At 31.1% G+C, this 20,096-nt stretch overlaps 1 protein-coding gene across 1 annotated transcript; it reads left to right on the top strand.

The window, feature by feature from the left end:
• Window positions 1-786: 786 nt before the first annotated feature.
• On the top strand, window positions 787-1,938 carry LOC125076897. The gene is made up of 2 exons (XM_047688627.1): window positions 787-1,110; window positions 1,513-1,938. Exons 1-2 carry the CDS (start codon window positions 799-801, stop codon window positions 1,936-1,938), a joined length of 738 nt encoding a protein of 245 aa, XP_047544583.1. The 5' UTR covers window positions 787-798.
• Window positions 1,939-20,096: the final 18,158 nt, after the last annotated feature.

Below are 20,096 nucleotides of genomic sequence, written 5' to 3'. Positions count from 1 at the left end.
GCTTCAGGCGTCAAATCGTCTTAGAATTTACAATATATACCAATTTTATACTGGTATCATGGAATTTTCCAATCAATGATAATAGATATTGCGTTAAGAAGCGGAAATCATTCAGCATTTGTTTCGACTTAACTTGTACTCTGTGTATTTTCATTTTGACAACTTTAAAAGTTATAATCGGCCTTAGCGTGGCACGTTTAGATTCTTAATATATTGCTTTGGGATAGCTTCATATTATTTGTCTGAATTTATGTTATTATATGATAAAAATATATATTTATTTCACAGTGATTCGTCAATCGGACTCAGAGTTGAACAATATCAAACGTATTTATAAACGTTCATTTTGATATGTGAGCAAGCTGGAGATCGGGAATACTAGCTCGATTTAAATAATTCTTTCAATGTAAGATAGGCTTTTTAGTGTCAAGGGTAACATTCTACTTCATTTCTCACTAGTGAGAGGAGCAGCCTGTAAATTATCCAAAAATCGAAATTATTAAAAAAAAACACATGAATTTTACCAATAGAAAGTTGAGTAATTTAAAATTAATAAATACATATTTTTTTCAAAGAATAACTCATAGCTTTAGATTTATACGTGCCTTTATCAGTATTTACTTTGATAATAATAATCATTCTAGGTTAAATATTATTTAGAAAATAAACACTTATTGATTACGAAAATACTACATAAAGATAAACGTTTCGAAATATAAGAAATACCCAGGTATATAATAGTCGAGTAAGATTAATCCATCTAATAAGTAAATTGAAGGGAAGCATTCAGTTATCACAATGTTGAAAAATACATTCAGTTTTGTTGCTATATTTATGGTAGTTTTGTGTTGTGAAGGAACGATTGTAAGATTTCCAAATGATCAGCCTATTTTAGAAGATCAGCAGGTTCTGAGGTTTGAAAATGAACCACATGAACAATGGCAGACTCATGTTATGGATTTTATAAACTTGGTAGATGTAGATTCAGTGTTGAGCACCGTTGTAAGGTTTATAGATGACCCAGAAGTGATGAAGTTTATTGGATTCCTTTTAAGCCCAAAGTTTAAGGATATGGTTTGGGAATTTGAAAGTTTTGAAGAATTTAAAGAGGTGAGGAAATGTTCTTATTAAATATTCTTTTATAAATAATATATATTTATAGAATATATATTATAAATAATATAATAGTATTTGGGAAAATAAATATATGCAACCAATAATTAGTATTGTTGTATTCCGATTTGAAGGGTGAGTGAATAAGTGCTACTACAACTACAAGACACATAACACCTCGGATCCCATGAATAGCGCATGAATAGAAAATTTCGTACGGCGCCAATAGTGGCCAATTACCATCAGGTCGTCCATTTGCCCATCTGCACACAAATGACGCCAAAAAATAAAAAGGAAAATGAAAAGGAAAAATCTATCGACAAAATATTTTTGTTTAAATCCTTGTCTTCTCTCTTATGTTCTCTATTAATTTCCTAAACTATTTTTTTTACCTTACAGGCTTATATATATCTGGAAACTAAGGGCTATGATATTAAAGATGTAATTGATTACGTAAATACAATTTTCAATTTACCTGAATTTGATAAACCCCAAAGGGTTTTGAGGGAGGCGGGTAATGACGCGGGGGTTTCCGGATTCATTGCGGCTATTGTTGGAAAATTACCTCTGCAAGAAATGGCAGATCTATTGAAGAGTAAAGTGGAAAACTACCCAGAAGTAGCAGAATTCGTTGAAGTTATTGATTCTCCCGAGTTTGTGAATATTATGCAAAGAATGCTAAGTAGTGAGAAGTTTGGTGACTTTAAATCGACATTTGAAACTTACGGCGTAGATTTCAATTTCATTTGTTTAATAATTAGCGAAGTATTTGGTGATGGATCCGATAAAATTATTTGCGGAAATAAACAAGACATATATATGTAATTTTCATAATTCGAAAAACACGATTTCTTTATGTATTCGAAAATTTTCTTTAACATATAAATACAAAATTAAAGAAATCCCTATTACTCTATTCGAAGTTTCATTTTTAAAGTTTTTTTGTTTAGAATTAGATACAAGTGTAATTTTTAAACTTAACGAAATCATTCTCGATTTTATAGCGTTGGTATCGAAATTTAAGCGTAGCGAGTTTGGAAATTAGCTGCCTATGTCGTTGGTAGTTAGCCGAACTCATTACAGAAGTCGTTTATACAACACGAGTCCGCACTCAGCCGCGTCCGGGCCCGTGCACCCCGGAATAACCGATCATGTGGAATACTTGCTAATTTTGTGGGTCCCGTAGTCAGTTTGAAAATAGAACAATGAAGAATTAAATTAATGAGTCTCTTATTAAATCTTCAGAAGTTTAAACTTAATATTAAATTAAAACTGATGCTTATAAATAGAATCTAATGTAAAATATTGAAAAAAAATTTCTTCTTTCGGTTTATTTTTGCTTGACTCGGTGAACATATTCTTCTGAATGATTTCAGCTATCGGTCATTCGTCAGTGTTTTATACGGGAGACCATAATCTGTGTAGTTTTCTCTTTTATTCAGATAGGTTATTCATGCTCTTTGATTTGATTTTTTTCTAAGCCAATTTGACTTGTTATTGTTACTATATTCTTATGTATCACAATATATATGTATATTTAATAGATTATATTCTATTAAATTACAAATTTGGAATTTCAAGACCTAGATAAAAAAAGCTCGTCACGGCATTTTCGCGAAAAGTAAAATAAAAATCTGCGTCTTCAGTGCGGTATTTTTGTTCTATACCAAAATCATAAATGACGATATTTTGTCTCGGTGAACTAAAAAGAATCAATCAATCAGTTACAATGGGTTTATTAGATAAAGTAAAGGAAAAAGTCAGTGTGTCTTCTCATTACAAAACGAAGGTTTAGAAAGAAGCCACACAAATAATATTTTAGTGATTTTGCAAGCGCTCGAATAAATCTCAAAACCTAACATCTTTTCTACAGCTAACTACAAACTTGATATATATTGTAAAACATATCACATATACAGTTAATACTTTTTAGAGAAATAGTTGAATTTTCAGTTTTCCTCTAGAAAAATGATTTAAAAAAATATATTATATCATTTTTTTGAATAGATGGGTGGATCAGAGAACCCTAATATTAACCAACTCCAAACAAATTAATTTTCCAAACACGCAATAGCAACACTATTAACTACATAAATGAGTTGTGTTTCCTGATAGCCCTCACTTATTATCGTACCGGTTTCTGTGGTTTTAACTTTTTAACTCAGTTTTTGTTCACTCAATTTCTCGTTAAGATGTTTATCAACTTATATATATAAGTTACTATTTGCGGTGCCAACTTTATTGGAATGGAATTATTTTTTTTAATCTTTTTCATAATTGTTGCATGTTTCGATAAAATCTTGATAAGCAGAAAATTTATCCAGAACTTAAACTCTTTGTTATGTTAAGTTAAATTGTTAGCATAATATATAGCCATATATTAATAACTGAAATGACGTTTTTTTTGTAATGCTTAATTAAAAATCAATAAAGTTATAAACCAATATACATAAAATAGCGTGTGAAACCAGATATGGTTTTAGAATATAATATTACTCAATAAGTAACTTCAAATGAAAATGAAATCTTAATCCATTGCTGCACATAGATCTTACCACCAGGTTCACCTACTTCCGCATCCAGTTGGGTCTCGCTCCCTTCTTCAGTTCATCGGTCTTCGGTTTCACCCAGTTTAAATTGAGACTATTGACGTGACAAGCTTACATTTCTCGTTCTTTTAAGTATAAAGGAACCCAGTATGGCCCAGTAAATATAATGCGATGATCTTAGCCGATGATATTTGCTTAAAATCCGGTTTGAAAAACACTAAATTTTCGTGGACGTGATATGCATTAATTCACATCGTATTTAACGGTGAACAAAAATATGTATGATAATATAAAAAATGCGGGGTGGTATATATATATGCAGAGTGAACAACTTGGCGTAATAAACTTCAAACCTTCTCTTTATCAGAAGAGTTGTCTTCGTCAAACTCTGTGGCTTTTGGAGACTGTTACTTGTAAAGTGAGAATAATGTATATAAAAGGTGCACAGGTATACCTATATACCTGACATACCTTATATATATACCTATACCTTCGCATTACTATTTAAGTATTTTCGAAAAGAAAAAAAATCGAAGTGTTAATGATGAATGGCTAAGAAAGTTGAAATTTCGGCTTTTACTTACTATATATAAACCTTCCTCTTTAATCAATCTGTTTATTGATGAAACAGCATTAATATCCGTTAAGTTGTTTAAAAGATCTACAGACAGATGTACAGACGGCGAGAAGCGACTTTGTTTCATACTATTTATATAATAACTTGAGATATATTATTTGCAAGTAGTATTATTGTGTTTTGAAAATAATTTAAGCGAATAAATTGTCTATTTACGGAAGTATGAAGATAATTTTTGTACACCCTGCTGAGCTAAGTGATGGCAACACGCAGGAAGTGGGCTCGTCTGCCGCTCTGCATCGCATCCTCTATCGCTGCTTCCGTTTCCGATCATGGATACATGACGTACGACCCGCCCCTTTCGATACGATGTTTTTCTAAGTACCAAGCTTTGATCTTGCAATTTATTTGCTTGTCAATTTCAGGAAAAGGACACGCGGCGCTGGATGCCTCGTATCGCATCGATAAATCTTATCAATATTGGAACTGTAAATAATATTAACATGATTCAGCAACTCTGTATCTTGTTAAATGGTGTGACAAAATCTTGATAAATCTATACTATGATTATTTAGATTTTATGTGATTATTTATTACTAAATGGTGCTTTACGTTTGAAATTCAAGTTTTTATCAAATGCCATATGATTATCATGCAAGGTTTGATTCAAATAACCATCTACTTATCTCTAGCGTTGGTGTTTATTATTAGTGATTTAATTGTTTTTGTTGTTTGAAGAATATAAATTAAAAAGTAAATCTTATGTGTTGTGAAGAGACGTAACGTAACTACACAAGGAATGAAAACGTCTTAGCAAATTCACGACGGCAGGCTTATGAAATAATGGCTTATGTATCAAGTGGTTTATTTTTTTGTAGCTACTAGTAGATCTCCACAGAATAAGCGTCCATGCCCTAATTTAACTTAATTGCTAGATTTTTATATATTATTTTTTATATGCAATTATTTTCTTATAACTAGAAAATAATTTTATTTTGCTTAAGATTATCTTTAAAAAACTAAAACATTACATTTTTTTATTTTAATAAACCGTAATTAGAGAAAGACGTTAAAAATTGAATTAATTAAAGCTTATATTTAAACAGCACCTTTTAAAATTTTCGCCTTAATCAATGTCATCAATAATATTGTATATATACAACAACAACAGTAAATCGAGGCGTGAAAACTGGTGACATATTAGATAATGTAGCGGAAAGGACAGTTGAGATTATTGATTTGATGCATCGGCCAGATAGCCGCTAAGACGAGCCGCGATCGTATGGGGTGTGATCGAACATGTGGACAATCTTTCACGCTCATCTGTACGCTCACCCTTTTATTGATCTACGTTCAACCATTGTAATAATATGGATCAGGATTTTTATAAAAAATAATACATGCTATTATGTTATAAATATAAGAGCCGTGACTTTTCAGTCGGTAGAATCAGTGAATCTTAACTGAAAATTGCAGGTTTGAACCCGAGTAATATCATTGAATTTAAATGTGCTTAGTTAAGCTAAAAACCCCTAACCTGCCGAATGAAAACTTGCCTCTTCGATATAAGCAGCATGGTGGATTAATTTACAAATTGTTTTCACATTAGAAATGGAAAGTCTCAGCTAAGTTCAAGAATTACAGGCTGTTACATTACATTTTTTTCTTCATTTATGATAAGATGGACATTTATGTTTAAAGATAAACCTCCCGTTTTTCCCATCTGATTTTTGTTTTATAATTCATATATTGAATATACATGTATTATTATTCTTTAACTCGTAGTTAGTGTAATGAGATGCTTGCTTAGTTAAATTGTTATTTGTTGTAAAAAAACAGGTTCCATATTTAAAAAAAAAAAAAACATGTATAGTTTTAATATTTACCTTATGATATGAATCGAACGGCTTCATTTCATAACAATATTATATTAATAAATTATCATGATATATTTGTCAATCAGATTAAGAGTTATATTATAAGATAATAATGAGGGTATGTCCATCCTAGTACTACATCTCGTTGATTAGAGTCCAGGGCGTGGGGTGCGGGGAAGAGAGCGTGAAATTGTCTGCTCACTTCTGTAAATATAATTTCGGCGACAAAAGGACTATAAATGATACGCTAAGGGTCCTGCTGCAAGTGCGTGTCACATTTCTTGTTATACGAATTTTAAAATTAAGTCCACATTTGCTATTGGAGGGCTGTGCCAATAAGTTAGATGTAATTCATTATTTCATATATTTATTTTGATAAAATATAGAACAAAAATTTAAAACAAACAATATGTATACTATTTGGTGGTAGGACTTTGTGCAAGACTGCCTGGATAGGTTTTAACAACTCATCAAGTTTTGTACCGCTAAACGGAAATATTTAGTATAGCTGTGTTCCGGTTTGAGTAAGCCAGTGTAAAGACAGGCACAAGCGCCCAAAGTTGGTGGCGCATTGGCAATGTAAGGAATGTTTAATATTTATTATAGCGTTAATATCTATTGGCGGCGATGACCACTTACCATCAGTCGTCCCATTTATCCGTCCGCTTACCTATATTATAAGAAAAATAAATATGAGCCGAGATGGCCCAGTGGTTAGAACACGTGCATCTTAACCGATGATTTCGGGTTCAAACCCAGGCAGGCACCACTGAATTTTTATGTGCTTAATTTGTGTTTATTATAATTCATCTCGTGCTCGGCGGTGAAGGAAAACATCGTGAGGAAACCTGCATGTGTCTAATTTCAACGAAATTCTGCCACATGTGTATTCCGCCAACCCGCATTGGAGCAGCGTGGTGGAATATGTTCCAAACCTTCTCCTCAAAGGGAGAGGAGGCCTTTAGCCCAGTAGTGGGAAAATTTACAGGCTGCTAATGCTAAAAAAAAAAATAATAATAATGGACATAAAAATTTAGTCATGTCTATGACTATGTCTCCGGACTATCTCGACTATTTAATACAATTGTACATAATTGAAAAGAAAGGGAATTTTTTTAATAAATTTGTTTTCTCGAATCTCTACTCAACCACACAATGCTGTGATTAATTATACGTCCTTCGTTGTAACCTTGTCTTCAAACTTCACTGCTTTATGGCCCGATTCATTGTATTAATGCACCAGATTGTGACTAATGGAATCACAGAACAAATAAATTCAAATGTAAATAGTATAACAGTGAAATGCTAATAATAAATTTCTCCATTTTAATAACTGTAACTGTGCAAGGGGAGCTTCTGGCCTGTTAAGTCAATATAACACTTCCATTACTCCAAATTAAATTCCTCGGGGAGAGAAATGAAGTTTTTATTCTGCGCAGACAAAGGCCCGGAAGAAAATGCCCAAGCAATACTAACTTTAAAAATTTTTAGTTGTAGAATATTTTTCATGAAAACTTCTATATAAGTATTTAATTTATTATTAAATAGAGTTTAAATTTTAATTTCATTATATTGTCATTTTATTTGGAGTCCTCATCATAAATTATGGTGTTTTTTTTTTTAAATAACAAATCTCTGATAACAATAGATTCTTAAAAAATCCGCTAAGCCTGAACAGCTAGCAAGTGTGCACACGGGTGCGATGGGTATTAATATTTTAGGGAATTAATCATTATAATCCTCGCGACAAACAAGTCGCCCCCGGGAGTGCGAAGAATATAATGAAGTTGTCATTTTTTAGCTTGCACGGGGGAGGCTGGAGGAAATCCAAATTGAATCATGCGGCGAGGGAATTGTGCTATTATGTTATTAAACAGAGGAGGGCAGGACCCCGTTCAAGTTATTTTTTATCCGGAGGGCGTCGTGGAGACAGTTAACAGTTTTCACAATAGAATTATGATATAATTTGACACAACAAAGGCGTTTCGGCACGAAGTCTATGACGGATAAGTTAATTTACTGAATGACTCGCAGTTAAAATATGTGTTGATAAATAGATTTCTTGTTTAATTAAGTGTCGTACATTTGTTATAACGATTTTTTTAGTTTAGTTTAAATATGTTTTTTAGTTTCATGTCAAAATTACTTTATATTACACAGACACGTTCGCAAAATACGTCTTCTATAAACATCAAAAGAATTAATTAATTTAAAAACTTCGTATATAAGATTTCTATATTCAGGGAGTTTTTTATACATGTATTGCAATAATAACTTGTGTAGGACGATTTGAGCAGTAGGTAGGAAGAACAGATAATAAATTATATTAATTTAAAAAGTTAATACACATGATGGGTTCATTAATTCCAAATTTGAATAAATATATCAACTTGCATCCACGTGGGATTCGAATTCGCACCCTTCGGGTATCGTGCAAGCTTCTCTGCAAATTAAATTATGTGACCTACCGTGACAAAACGTTACATTTTATGCTTAAATTATAATGAATATATCGGAGAACTAAATGTAGCACGTGACATTTAAAAAATAATCTCTTTCTGAGATGAGAGAGATGAGTGAATTTTCATGTGTTTGAATTATTTTTTTAATTTAAATCGGCAGTGAAGGAATACTTTGTCAAGCTGTTATGGAGCAGCGAAGTGAAATGCTTGCTGGTATGCCCCAAATCTTTTCAAAAGTAGAGAATCTTACATTTTACTTTTAGTTTCTGTTTGGTACGAGTGTGAAATTGAAAATTAACAGAACAGAACATTTTAATCAAAATGACGCAGTTAGTGAATTTATTTAATATTTCTGCATTAATTATAACAAAAACATACCTTATTGTGCGCTATTTACATGAAATACTACAGTCAGTATTATGAAATAGAATTTACGGTGGGGCCCATCATTAAGTAAGCAATCTCTTCTAGACAACCTTTGGATATCCATAGTGTTGTATAAAGTCCTATGGGGATGTGTAAAGACCCAATAACTTTCAATAATGTGTATCAATATATGTACGAGTAAATACTAGTTGTGTCCGCGGTTTTATCTGCGTTAAATTTGAATTGTTAATGGCTTTTTCGACCTACATACGAGCATATGACTAAAATGGCGGTAAACAGTAAGTACGTATACTTTAAGTTGTTATAGTGTTTGATAGATAAACGATTTTTATTAAGTAAAAACTAGCTGTACCTTGGATTAGTTAATTAATTATTACATTTGTAATTTTACCCGTTTTAAAGATTATATCCGACAGGCAAAAGTAAAAGTAAAGATTGTATTGGTTTTGGTCATTTGCCAAAAGTAATTATGACTTAAAAAAACGAACACTTTAATTTTAATTATTTGTATAGCTTAAAAGATTTTATAACATCTTTAGCAAAGAAATATGTGGAATATTATACAATGTTTATTTATTATTTATATTGAGCGAGTCCTTAATTGAAAACATATAAATATTAACAAAATATATTGTAATAATCATCCTCTGGTGAAAATTGATTTGGGATTTTATTAATGTTTTCAATTTTCCTATTTAATTTACTTATATCCATTATCCCATTCTATATCACACTCAAAAGAGCTAAGAGTGAAATGAAAGCTTTTATCCATATGTCAGGGAGAGTACTTACAGCGGCTTATTGTCACCCCCGCTAGAGAATTTGATAAAGCGTGTGCGAATATTAACAAAAGGAATATCTTGTTAAATTGATATTGCTCATATGTTCACGCAAATTGCAACTCTAATTACACGTTTTCGAGTCGCTTAGGTATTATAATTGATTGCATTAAAATGCGAAGTTACGTCTTTGTGATGAAATAGGCGTGAAATTGTCTCCGTTGGAAAATGTATAATTCAAAGGGGAAGATTAAAATATTATCCATGTTAAGTAAATATTCAAATGAATATTTTCCGTGTTAGACAACAATGAGCTCTGGGGGAGGCGCGTAATTTGATAGATACCTATCTACAAAATGATCGTTCGTTAAGGGACGACTCTGTTATCATAAATTATAAGCGCGATTCGGGATTGGGAGAAATTAAACGGTTCTTAGTGTAATCGATTAAATAAAACATTTAATAATTACGGCTTAACTATATCGAATTGTAAGATATTGCTGGAGTAAAAAGTATTGTGGAAAATGAATAAAGTAAAGAGTAATAGCTCGTAGCTTTTTCACTGTTGGACAAAGGTCGTCTCCTGTTTTTACATTACATTACATTAATAGCCTGTTAATTGCCCACTGCTGGGCTAAGGCCTCCTCTTCCTTTGAAGAGAAGGTATGGAGCATATTCCATCACGCACAATGCGGGTTGGTGGAACACACATGTGGCAGAATTTCGTTTAAATTAGCAACATGCAAGTTTCCTCACGATGTTTTCCTTCACCGCCAAACATGAGATGAATTATAAACACAAATTAAGCACATTAATACTCAGTAGTGCTTGCCTGGGTTTGAACCCGCAATCATCGGTTAAGATGCACGCGTTCTAACTACTGGGTCGTCTCGGCTCTAGATCTCCTGTTTAGGTTTCGTTTATTTTACTAAACTGATCCACTGCCGGTTGATGGATACTTACCATGTGCAAAAATGTTACACAACATATTATATCGATTAGGTTACGATATTTTTCCTTATACGAGCGCGTCATCAATTATATACACAAACTGGACCGTGTTGTGCAGAAATGTACCAAAAACACAAATAAATGTTAAGATCTATAAAAAAATTAAATAAACATTAAAATAGACTACATGAGAAGAATGATTGCCTAGATTTTAATGCAAATAAAATTGATTAAGATGGACGTGTTCTAACAACTAGTCCATCATTGAAAAAATCATTGAATATTATAATTAGCGACTAATCTAATTTAATAAAACTCAATAAGTTTAGTTTAATGCTGAAGGTGTGATATAATAATAATAAAAAAACCCAATTATACAAGTTATGTATAATCAAAAAATACTACTTTAACAGATATATTATTTATGACGTTCATGTTAAACCCATAATTTCCTATCACTTAGAGTGTTCGAGTCATTATTCGTAGAGCAATATAATTGATGTAGCGTGTGTTCGCGAGTGCATTTGTTGACAATGTGTCATGTAAATTATACACTTGCGCCCCGAAGCGAAGCTGCGTTCCGCCGGGACTCTATTGTTATAATAAAACGCCATCCCGGAGAATTATTGTACACCGAAACGAGAAAGTGGATTCTTGTTTTATCCTTTGATAAACATCATTAAATAAATTAAATAATGTAATTTATTTTCACGAAAAAAAGAAGAAGGCTTGACTCCAGCAAGGTTTAACGAATACATAAAGACCAATTTTCAACTTACTATACATGAAGATTTCTTCACGATTTTTTCCTTCACAGCTGAATACGAGATACTATAATGTTTATTATAAACACAAATTACACATATATAATATATATTTCGTGTTTTTGTCTGGGTTTTATCTCACAATATGGATTAAGATTCTCGGTCAAAGCTCTACATTAAATTTACTTTAAGTGATGTTGAAGTTTTGAAATAGTACGGAACCTTTGATTTTATGTCGATGCGCCTTCGGGTGTACATCGCGGGGGAGTAACATATTTATATGTTTATTCTAATACGCGTGTCGTGCGTATAATACGGAATTTATTACGGCACGACCCTCGGCTGGATTAATGCGATACGGAAGATTTGAATTCGGAGCATTAACTTGGATTGGTAGCTTTAGGTGGGAGGAGGAGGCAGTAAATATAGGTAGCCGACCTGTCACAGTGATGAATGTTTCATATTTAACCTATGCCTGTGTATATTATAAATACAGCCTCTTCAAAGACCATTATTTATGTATACATAGCTATCAACATAAATGATTGAATTTAACCCACGAATACATTAGTGATGTGCTTTATAATGATCATTATTAATATTGAGAATACTTTTTCTTTCGAAGAAGTGAGTCTACTGTGAGTGAGCTGGTTGAAATCGTTACATTTGGAAAAAGCCTTATTTTCCTTCAGGTGACTTTTTTCTTTCCCTTTCTCTCTATGTTTTTCTATTGTATATGATTTTATATAAAAAAAATGTATTTTTAATTCACAGGGGAATAACAATTTTGTCATTAAAATTATTTATTCTCAAAGGTTAATTTTATTTTATTGTATCTATAATTTAAAACATAATACATAAAGAACGGAACTAGGTTCCAACTAGGTATCCGTTTTTTATAAACGTATATTAAAGACTTACTTAAGTTATTATATCGCCTATCCTTTCCCGGAAAATAATTTAATTAGCAAATAATTTCGACTTCAATTCATAGTTATACTATTGCTATTATTTTTAAATTTATGAAGACGATTAAAACTTTAACGACATTCAAGGTGGAAAATGGCTTAAAGGAATAATATGTCACGTATGCGTGTAAGTCTTATTAACTTATATAGGTATATAACTTAAGTTATATGGACTTTTTAATTTGTTACTATAATATGCGTCTTTTACATCAACAAACAAGCCCATAAAGATATTAGAGTCAATAAAATTAAAAGTCACATTGATCTAGTTGAATATGCTTATTCAATGATTGCCGACAATTATTTTTTACTTTTTTTACAACGAGAAAAAAAACTACCAATCAAGTTAAATATTTTGTTTAACGCGACCTCTTAGTCTGTGGAAATTAAATGAAAATAAATTTATATACACCATGTATAAAAAATACAATAAATAATGCTAGAACTGTACCTAAATTAATTTATCCGTAACTGTTATTTGACCGGATCAATAGAAGGAAGGATACTTAATGATCTTTTAATACTTTGCAAATTATTATGGTAATCTTGTGTAATAATATAGACACGTTATAATCAGTTTGAGCTACAAATGGTCCTACTGATTTTCAAAGTTGATTTTTGAGCCCAACTTGAAGTCTGAATGACTTATACATATAAGGGACACGAGTCGTTTTTTATATCTTTTGTTTTACTATATTTCGCTAAATTATGTAATATTGTTTTGCTTATTTCTTGTTAGGTAAATATATGTAAAATTATTCTTAAAAGTTAGTAGTAGTATGTAGTAGTGTAGTATGTACGAGTATGTACAAATACATATAATCAATTCTAGGAAAATACTACTGAGTTTTTAGCTGGTTATTTTCGATAGAATGTACATTCCAAATCGGTGGTAAGTTTAAATTTAATTTGCAGTTGAAAACTGAATCGGTTTACTTGAATGAAGTATATTTTTATTTTATAAATTTGCATTCTTGGAACAATAGTGAAATTATCTGCAAGCCTCCGTATGGGAGGTTGCCTCTGCTCATCAATGTGCGGAGGAGAAATTACTTGAGTTTGCTTTATTTTTCTTTTATTGTATTTTTATTATAAAAAATCGAGATCAATGGCGTCTATGAGAGATCCTATTGTTTCCTCAGATCTTATTTAAGGATCGAGAACCACGGATGTCTAATGATTTATGACCACTAATAACGAGAAAAACTGGCTATAATCTATTTTCATTCGTATACAAATCGGTTGAACAGAAAACCATAAAACACCACACACAAAGAATCTTTATGTAAACATAACATACATTAAAATCCGTTATATCTGTTGTTTTAAGTCATTTCGAAAGCTATCAATCAGAAGCATTGTTTGTACTGTATTGAGGCAGCCGGCAACTATGATTAGATTTTATTACGAAGTACATAGACAACATCCAAAACTCTAAATGTATAAGAATAAAAAAAAGGAGACAATTAAAAAGCGGTTAGTGATTTAGTTTGAAACGAACAAATTAAATTAACACGGCTTATTTTCCCGCTTGATCCGAGGAGACAAATAGTCTAAGTAAAATTTATGTATCGGAATCAAATTCAATTTCGTCTTTGCATTTTATATTCGATTTTTTAGAGTCGTATAACTTTAACGTCTGAGCGAAAGGAATATCGTGGATACGCCTGTGATGTAATTTCGTACTGTTCAAATTTATTTTATTGATATACACTTTCAAAGAGTGATTAATTATATTCCTATTTTTTTACTATTTCGGTTAACATGAAAACAATTTATATAGAGACTGTTTTAAAGCGAAGTTCTCGCGTAGAATGATTGAAATAGTATTAAAAAAAAACAAAAAATAATAATATACGTGACATGAAGCAATTGTTGCTCTAAACTTTCAATCTTGTGAAATTTGTTTTCGCGAAGGATTTTTCTAATCTTCCTTAGCATCGTTTATATTGATTATAGCGCTCCCGCCTTATTTATATTCAGTTGGAGTTTTTTCATCACGCCCCGTGCTTAATATCGCAATTTGTGTCGTAGTTGGCGTAAACCGTGGGGACCTGTCACCTTCTTGGTCATTCCGTTTTTCTCATGAATCTCTGTTTTATTAATGTTCTAAAACTTAACAATCGAATTTTAAATAAAAATGAAATGAAATTAATCATATCTATGATAATACATAGTTACTATACTATTTGTTTGAAAAAATCAATATTAAGAAAATTTAAAAAATCGTTATAGTAAGTCTATTAATGAATGATGACGCTTTAATTACGAAGATTGTCTATACTTTCTTTGGCAGATTGTCAAATATTATGTCTTGGATTCCCCAATCGGATTTGAAAGCGCTCAAAAACTATGGCGCCGCAGATCAATTAGTTCCAGGTAATAAACAAAGCAAATATGTCCGTTATGAAAAGAATTCGGCTGCCAGCAAACTTCTTTTGATACATCAATCAAAATCATACACATAATGAAATCATCATTTGGGTGGCCATAGAACCATCCACGGTTCTGAGAATTTTAGACGGACTCAAATGTGCACCGCCATTATCACATTCCTGATTTATTAATTAGAACTTTGATAGCTTCAGATCAGACAACGGCGGCGATCTATTTTTTCAGTAAGCCACTAACTGAATTTAAAATATAAACAATTGCATTACGAAAAAATAATTAATTCTAAACGTCTATTTGAAATTCGAATATCTTTTATGTTTGCTCGATTGTTACTTTTATTAATAATCATATTAATTAATGGTTTTTTTTTATTATGATGGATCAATAAAATTTTTAATTAATGCTGTGAGTGTATTTTTTTAAGACATCTCATTAAATTTCCTGTTTAACGTTTATGTTAGCATGAATTATTTCTTGTTAGGTTTTTTATTCGCTACGATTAACTCACATAATGGTTTGTATATTTATTTTTATGATTTGTTGAATAGAAAAAATACTATGATCAGACCGAGCTGAAGTAAGCAGCATATTAAGAAATATTTATAGGTCAAACAAAGACTACATTCCTCATCCTCCTGCCCTTATCCCAATTTTACTTGGGGTCGGCGCAGCATGTCTTCTTCTTTCATACTTCTCTGTCGGACGTCATCTCTTGTGAGTCGGACGTCATCTCTTGTGAGTAACATTCTATCTAACCATATCGTCTTTCACACAATCCATCCATCGTTTCTTTGGTCGTCCCCTACCTCTATATCCATCCACATCCATTCTCAAAACCTTTCTCACAATATTTACATTATATATTTAAAAAAAATAGAAAATAAATAAAAGTAATTATAAAAAAAATTATATCGAAACTTACATTTCAGTATTCAGCAAGTATTGCTCTATTTGAAATAAAAATTCTATATACTTATAAATCAAAAATAGCAAAAAAAGTCGTACATAATGATTTTCGAATTTGGACCACTGTGTGAACTCTAGTTATATTAACCATATATAAATCTTAGTTTCAGATTATAGAAAACATTACGGTTTAAGTTACAGCCAGTGCGGTTGCCCTTACAGAGTAATCAGATGTATGGCCGCGTGTAAAAGCATCGGCTATCAAATATATCGATTAGATATTCATTGTAAGTGTAAATGTCATGAAATGAAAACTAGTACTATTTTACCATTTTTCAAATGGAGGACGAATGGTACTACATTCAAGATACTGAAGTGGCATAGTCCTCGCCTTTACGACATCGTTGGAACCTTGTCGCCTCAACCCACTAAGCCTGCACCTCCAAAGTCAACTCAATCCGAATGTCCTACACTACCTACAACAGTGAAAATGAGTACAGATAGCAGTGTTACTAAGAGTGAAGATTCAGTGAAGACCACAAATGTGATCGATACAAACAAGGGTGCTGTCACCGATGGTTCGTTGGATAATACTACCAATAATACGGCAGGTCAAACTAACTCGAGTTACCCAGAAACGAATGCGAATGCTACTTCATTATAATTTACGTAAATAATAAAAGTTCTTCACGTCACAATTGTTTATTATTTCAATAATTACCAAGAAAACTAGTTTGAATATTTTATAGAAGAAAATAAATTAATTTTGTTAATATTTAAGTTTATTTTAGTTTACGTAGAAAAATATTTGGTGATATTTTATCATTGGAATTCTATATGGACATATTACTATACAATAATTATCAAAGTAATCGTAGTTAGAAAAAAGTTTAAAAAAAATTCTTTGAGTAACTAGACTATATATAGATTTGTAATCATAAAAGTATAATTCTATATAGTCTGTAGATAATGAGAGTGAAATTTTCAATTAATTCAAATTTTATTTTTTTACCATATAAAAAACTACGGGTAGGTACATGAACATTTAAACGCTCATTGCCTGCATGTACATTTAAATGTAAAACATATTTTTTACTATATTGAAAAAAGTTTATATAGGTACTAAGTACTCAGACTCAGACTCATTGATTAGTTTTTACTTTACGGGTGTTTTTTTTGTTACTTTTAATTTATGGACGGAGTAACCTGCGAAGATATTGAGTAAAATATCCGTGACAAGTGTAATAAAAAAACTTTAAACATAAAGCACCTATTCATAAAAATCTAAATCTGTGCAAAATCGTCGAAGTTATAATCGTTCGACAGTTATAAATAATAGACAGGAAAATAGAAAATCCTCTTTCTTATTTGTTTTTGGATGATTACTGATTAAGCGATAAATTTATTACCCTTTAATAATTTACCAATTAATTTATTCTTTATTATCTCATGTCCGATTAAGGACCTTTGACCTTTAGGTTTCCAATCAAATCTATCCATCCATTCGTTACAAAAAAATAAGTCTGCAAGATAATACAAATTAAAATAACAATTTCTTGGTTCTGCATGTACTAAATAACTGTTATAACAATTAAATTACCTTAATAGGTTTTGCTGTTTCAAGTGCAAATTCATATTTTTAATTATGATTAAAATTATATAAGCATTTGGAGAGACATCGTAATGGATGTGAATGTAGTATTTTTTTGTATTTCCTTTAATATTCTTTTAGTAAAGTCCTCGCCGGACATGCCAGCGGAAATAGGTAAGTAAATTAAATATTATAGTGTAATAAAACTATTATTTAATTATGCTAACCTATTTTATTTTTCAGTATTTTCACCATCAGAACTGACAAGTTTTAACATTGTATCAAATAGTAAGTAAAAGGAAAAAACTGAGTCATAGTTTATATATTATTATTTTTTTATATTTCATAAAAGGAAACTGTTATTATTTATTTTGATAGACATTTTCGTTCAATTAAAGTGTATCTGAATTATGGAATGATTGGTGTTATATGAAACTTCATAATAGAATTATTGTAATTGGTTTCGAATTGGGTTTTTTATAAGGGAAGCGAAAAAATTTAAGAAAATCTATGGAATTTTAATAATGTTGACATCATGTAATGAATTCATTCAATATCTCATACTATGTGAAATCCTATTCCAATATAGATTTATTACAAAAAATTATAAATGAGAAAATTACATATATTATAATTAAACTTTTTAGGTTCTCTAAAACCAGCTTTGAGATACGGTTTTCACAGAACATCTGAATGTCATGATTTTGAAAAAGCCTATATTTGTGTTCAGAAATGCGTAGATTTGCGTTATGATTTGGCATATTCAGATAAATATTGCTTCTGTACTTGTTACCATAAGAAGGAAAAGGCAAGATATACACCGAAATCATTCTCTGACAGAACCAAGTGGAAACTAGGACCTCCGTCAACAACGAGACCAGCTTGGGCAGTAAAGGATAAAGAATTGAAGAATAAAATAACTGATGTGATCGATAGCGAACATGAAGACGGTAATGGAGAAGATATTAGCAATACGACTGGCAATATATATGATGATATGAATGTTTTTAATGAAACAAGTACTGTTAGTAGTGACACAAATCTAACAGATGTTAATTCAATCGATAAAGGCAACGTGACTGACGGTGTCAACGGAACTGATAGTGAAGTTTCAAATTCCACCGCAGATTCGAACTCGGGCGGTGAAGGATCAACAGGAGTAACCTTGAACCCCACCGATGCCGGTGGTGCAAGTGCAACAGCACCGTAATTTAAAAAAAAAATACACGTTTTTTCAAGTTTTAGATCTTACTGATGATTTATTTTAGGATTTACGTTGCCTATTACTAAACTAAAATAAAAATTAAACGACAGTGGTATGACATAGTTTCTTAATAAATTCTAAATGTCTTTTTGTGTTTGATTTTTGGCGGCAAAATTATAAATACGCCATGTTAGTTCGTGATCGGAAAGGTTACGAGGATATTCTGATATAATTATCAATATATTCTACTTAACGGCTGAATTAGGGAAATAACATAAGATATTGATATTGCTTTCTGAAATAATGTTCCTACATATACGATAAGTCTTAATTGAAGTTAGCTTTTGTTGTCATTTAATCAAATATTTCAAATAATACTAAACATATCTACCGAATTTTAAAGACTAATGTCTGTAGATATTCTAGAGCATAAGCGTGAGTGTAGTAATATAAGTGCACTTCTATAGTTAGTTTGAATGTAGCCCGACATGACTCGATAATGATAGACGACTCTAAAGTCAACTTACCAACTGACGACATTTAGACCAATTGTGAAGATAAAAATATTTATTTTAAATCAAAATGTATTTTTGTCGAAAAATATTTTATAATAATATTATAAATGTGAAAGTTACTTCCCTGTTACCTCTTCAGGTTTAAATAGCTGAACCGTTTTAGATGAAATCATATGGAGATAGTTTGAGTCCCGGGGGAGGATACGGGTTCCTTTTTTTTCCATTTAGGGGAAAAAATGGGGGTGACGGTGTCTGCTACAGGTAACGTCTTATAAATTACGTGCAGATAAAGCCTCGGGTTCAGTAATATACGAATAGATAAAAAAGTCAATTAATGACGCTCTGACATAAACTTAATACATTTTATTTTTAATCTATTTTAGAACAATAATATTGTTGGAAAAAAAGCCCCTATCTCGTATAACATAGGATTGGTAGAGGAGTGATATATTTTTAATAGTGTATATGTAAGATGAAGTAGGATTGAGTCCTCAATGCGTATTAATTTCGAATGCATTTTTATTTTAATATCATTTTTATCAACTTCTTTCGTTTATTCGTTCAATTTAAGCCATCTGTAGTAAAACTTTTTTCCAATACTCAGGAGACGTTATGTAAGATTGACGGCTATGACGTATCACTGAGGATTTTTTTAGCAATATATCGAGAACATAAATATGCTTTTATATCATACATCAATTTCTTTTGTCACGTTCGACGTTTTAGGCAAAACTATTTTTTTATTATGGATTTATTTACGATGCTGGCGAATAATGTTTGGGTATTAGAATAAACGTGAAAGAAAAAGTGTTTTTGTTTCAATTTCACTTTGTAATAGCTGTTTTACAGAGACGTTTATGAATTTATAATTTTTAAAGGTGTTTATGTTTATGTAGGTCGTTAATCTATGGCCAAACTTTGTATTGTTCGATTACTGATTGAGGGGCGAGTAAGCCAGTGTTATCATAGGAACAAGCGAGATAACGCATTAAATTCCATGGTTGAATTCGTGGAATGATTTATATTTCATAAATTGCCAATGTGTAAGGGAATTGGTTA

Source organism: Vanessa atalanta, chromosome 3 (assembly GCF_905147765.1).
Source record: "Vanessa atalanta chromosome 3, ilVanAtal1.2, whole genome shotgun sequence".
Taxonomy (NCBI): domain Eukaryota; kingdom Metazoa; phylum Arthropoda; class Insecta; order Lepidoptera; family Nymphalidae; genus Vanessa; species Vanessa atalanta.
Note: the sequence above shows the minus strand (reverse complement) of the source record. Positions and strands in the feature narration are given on the sequence as shown.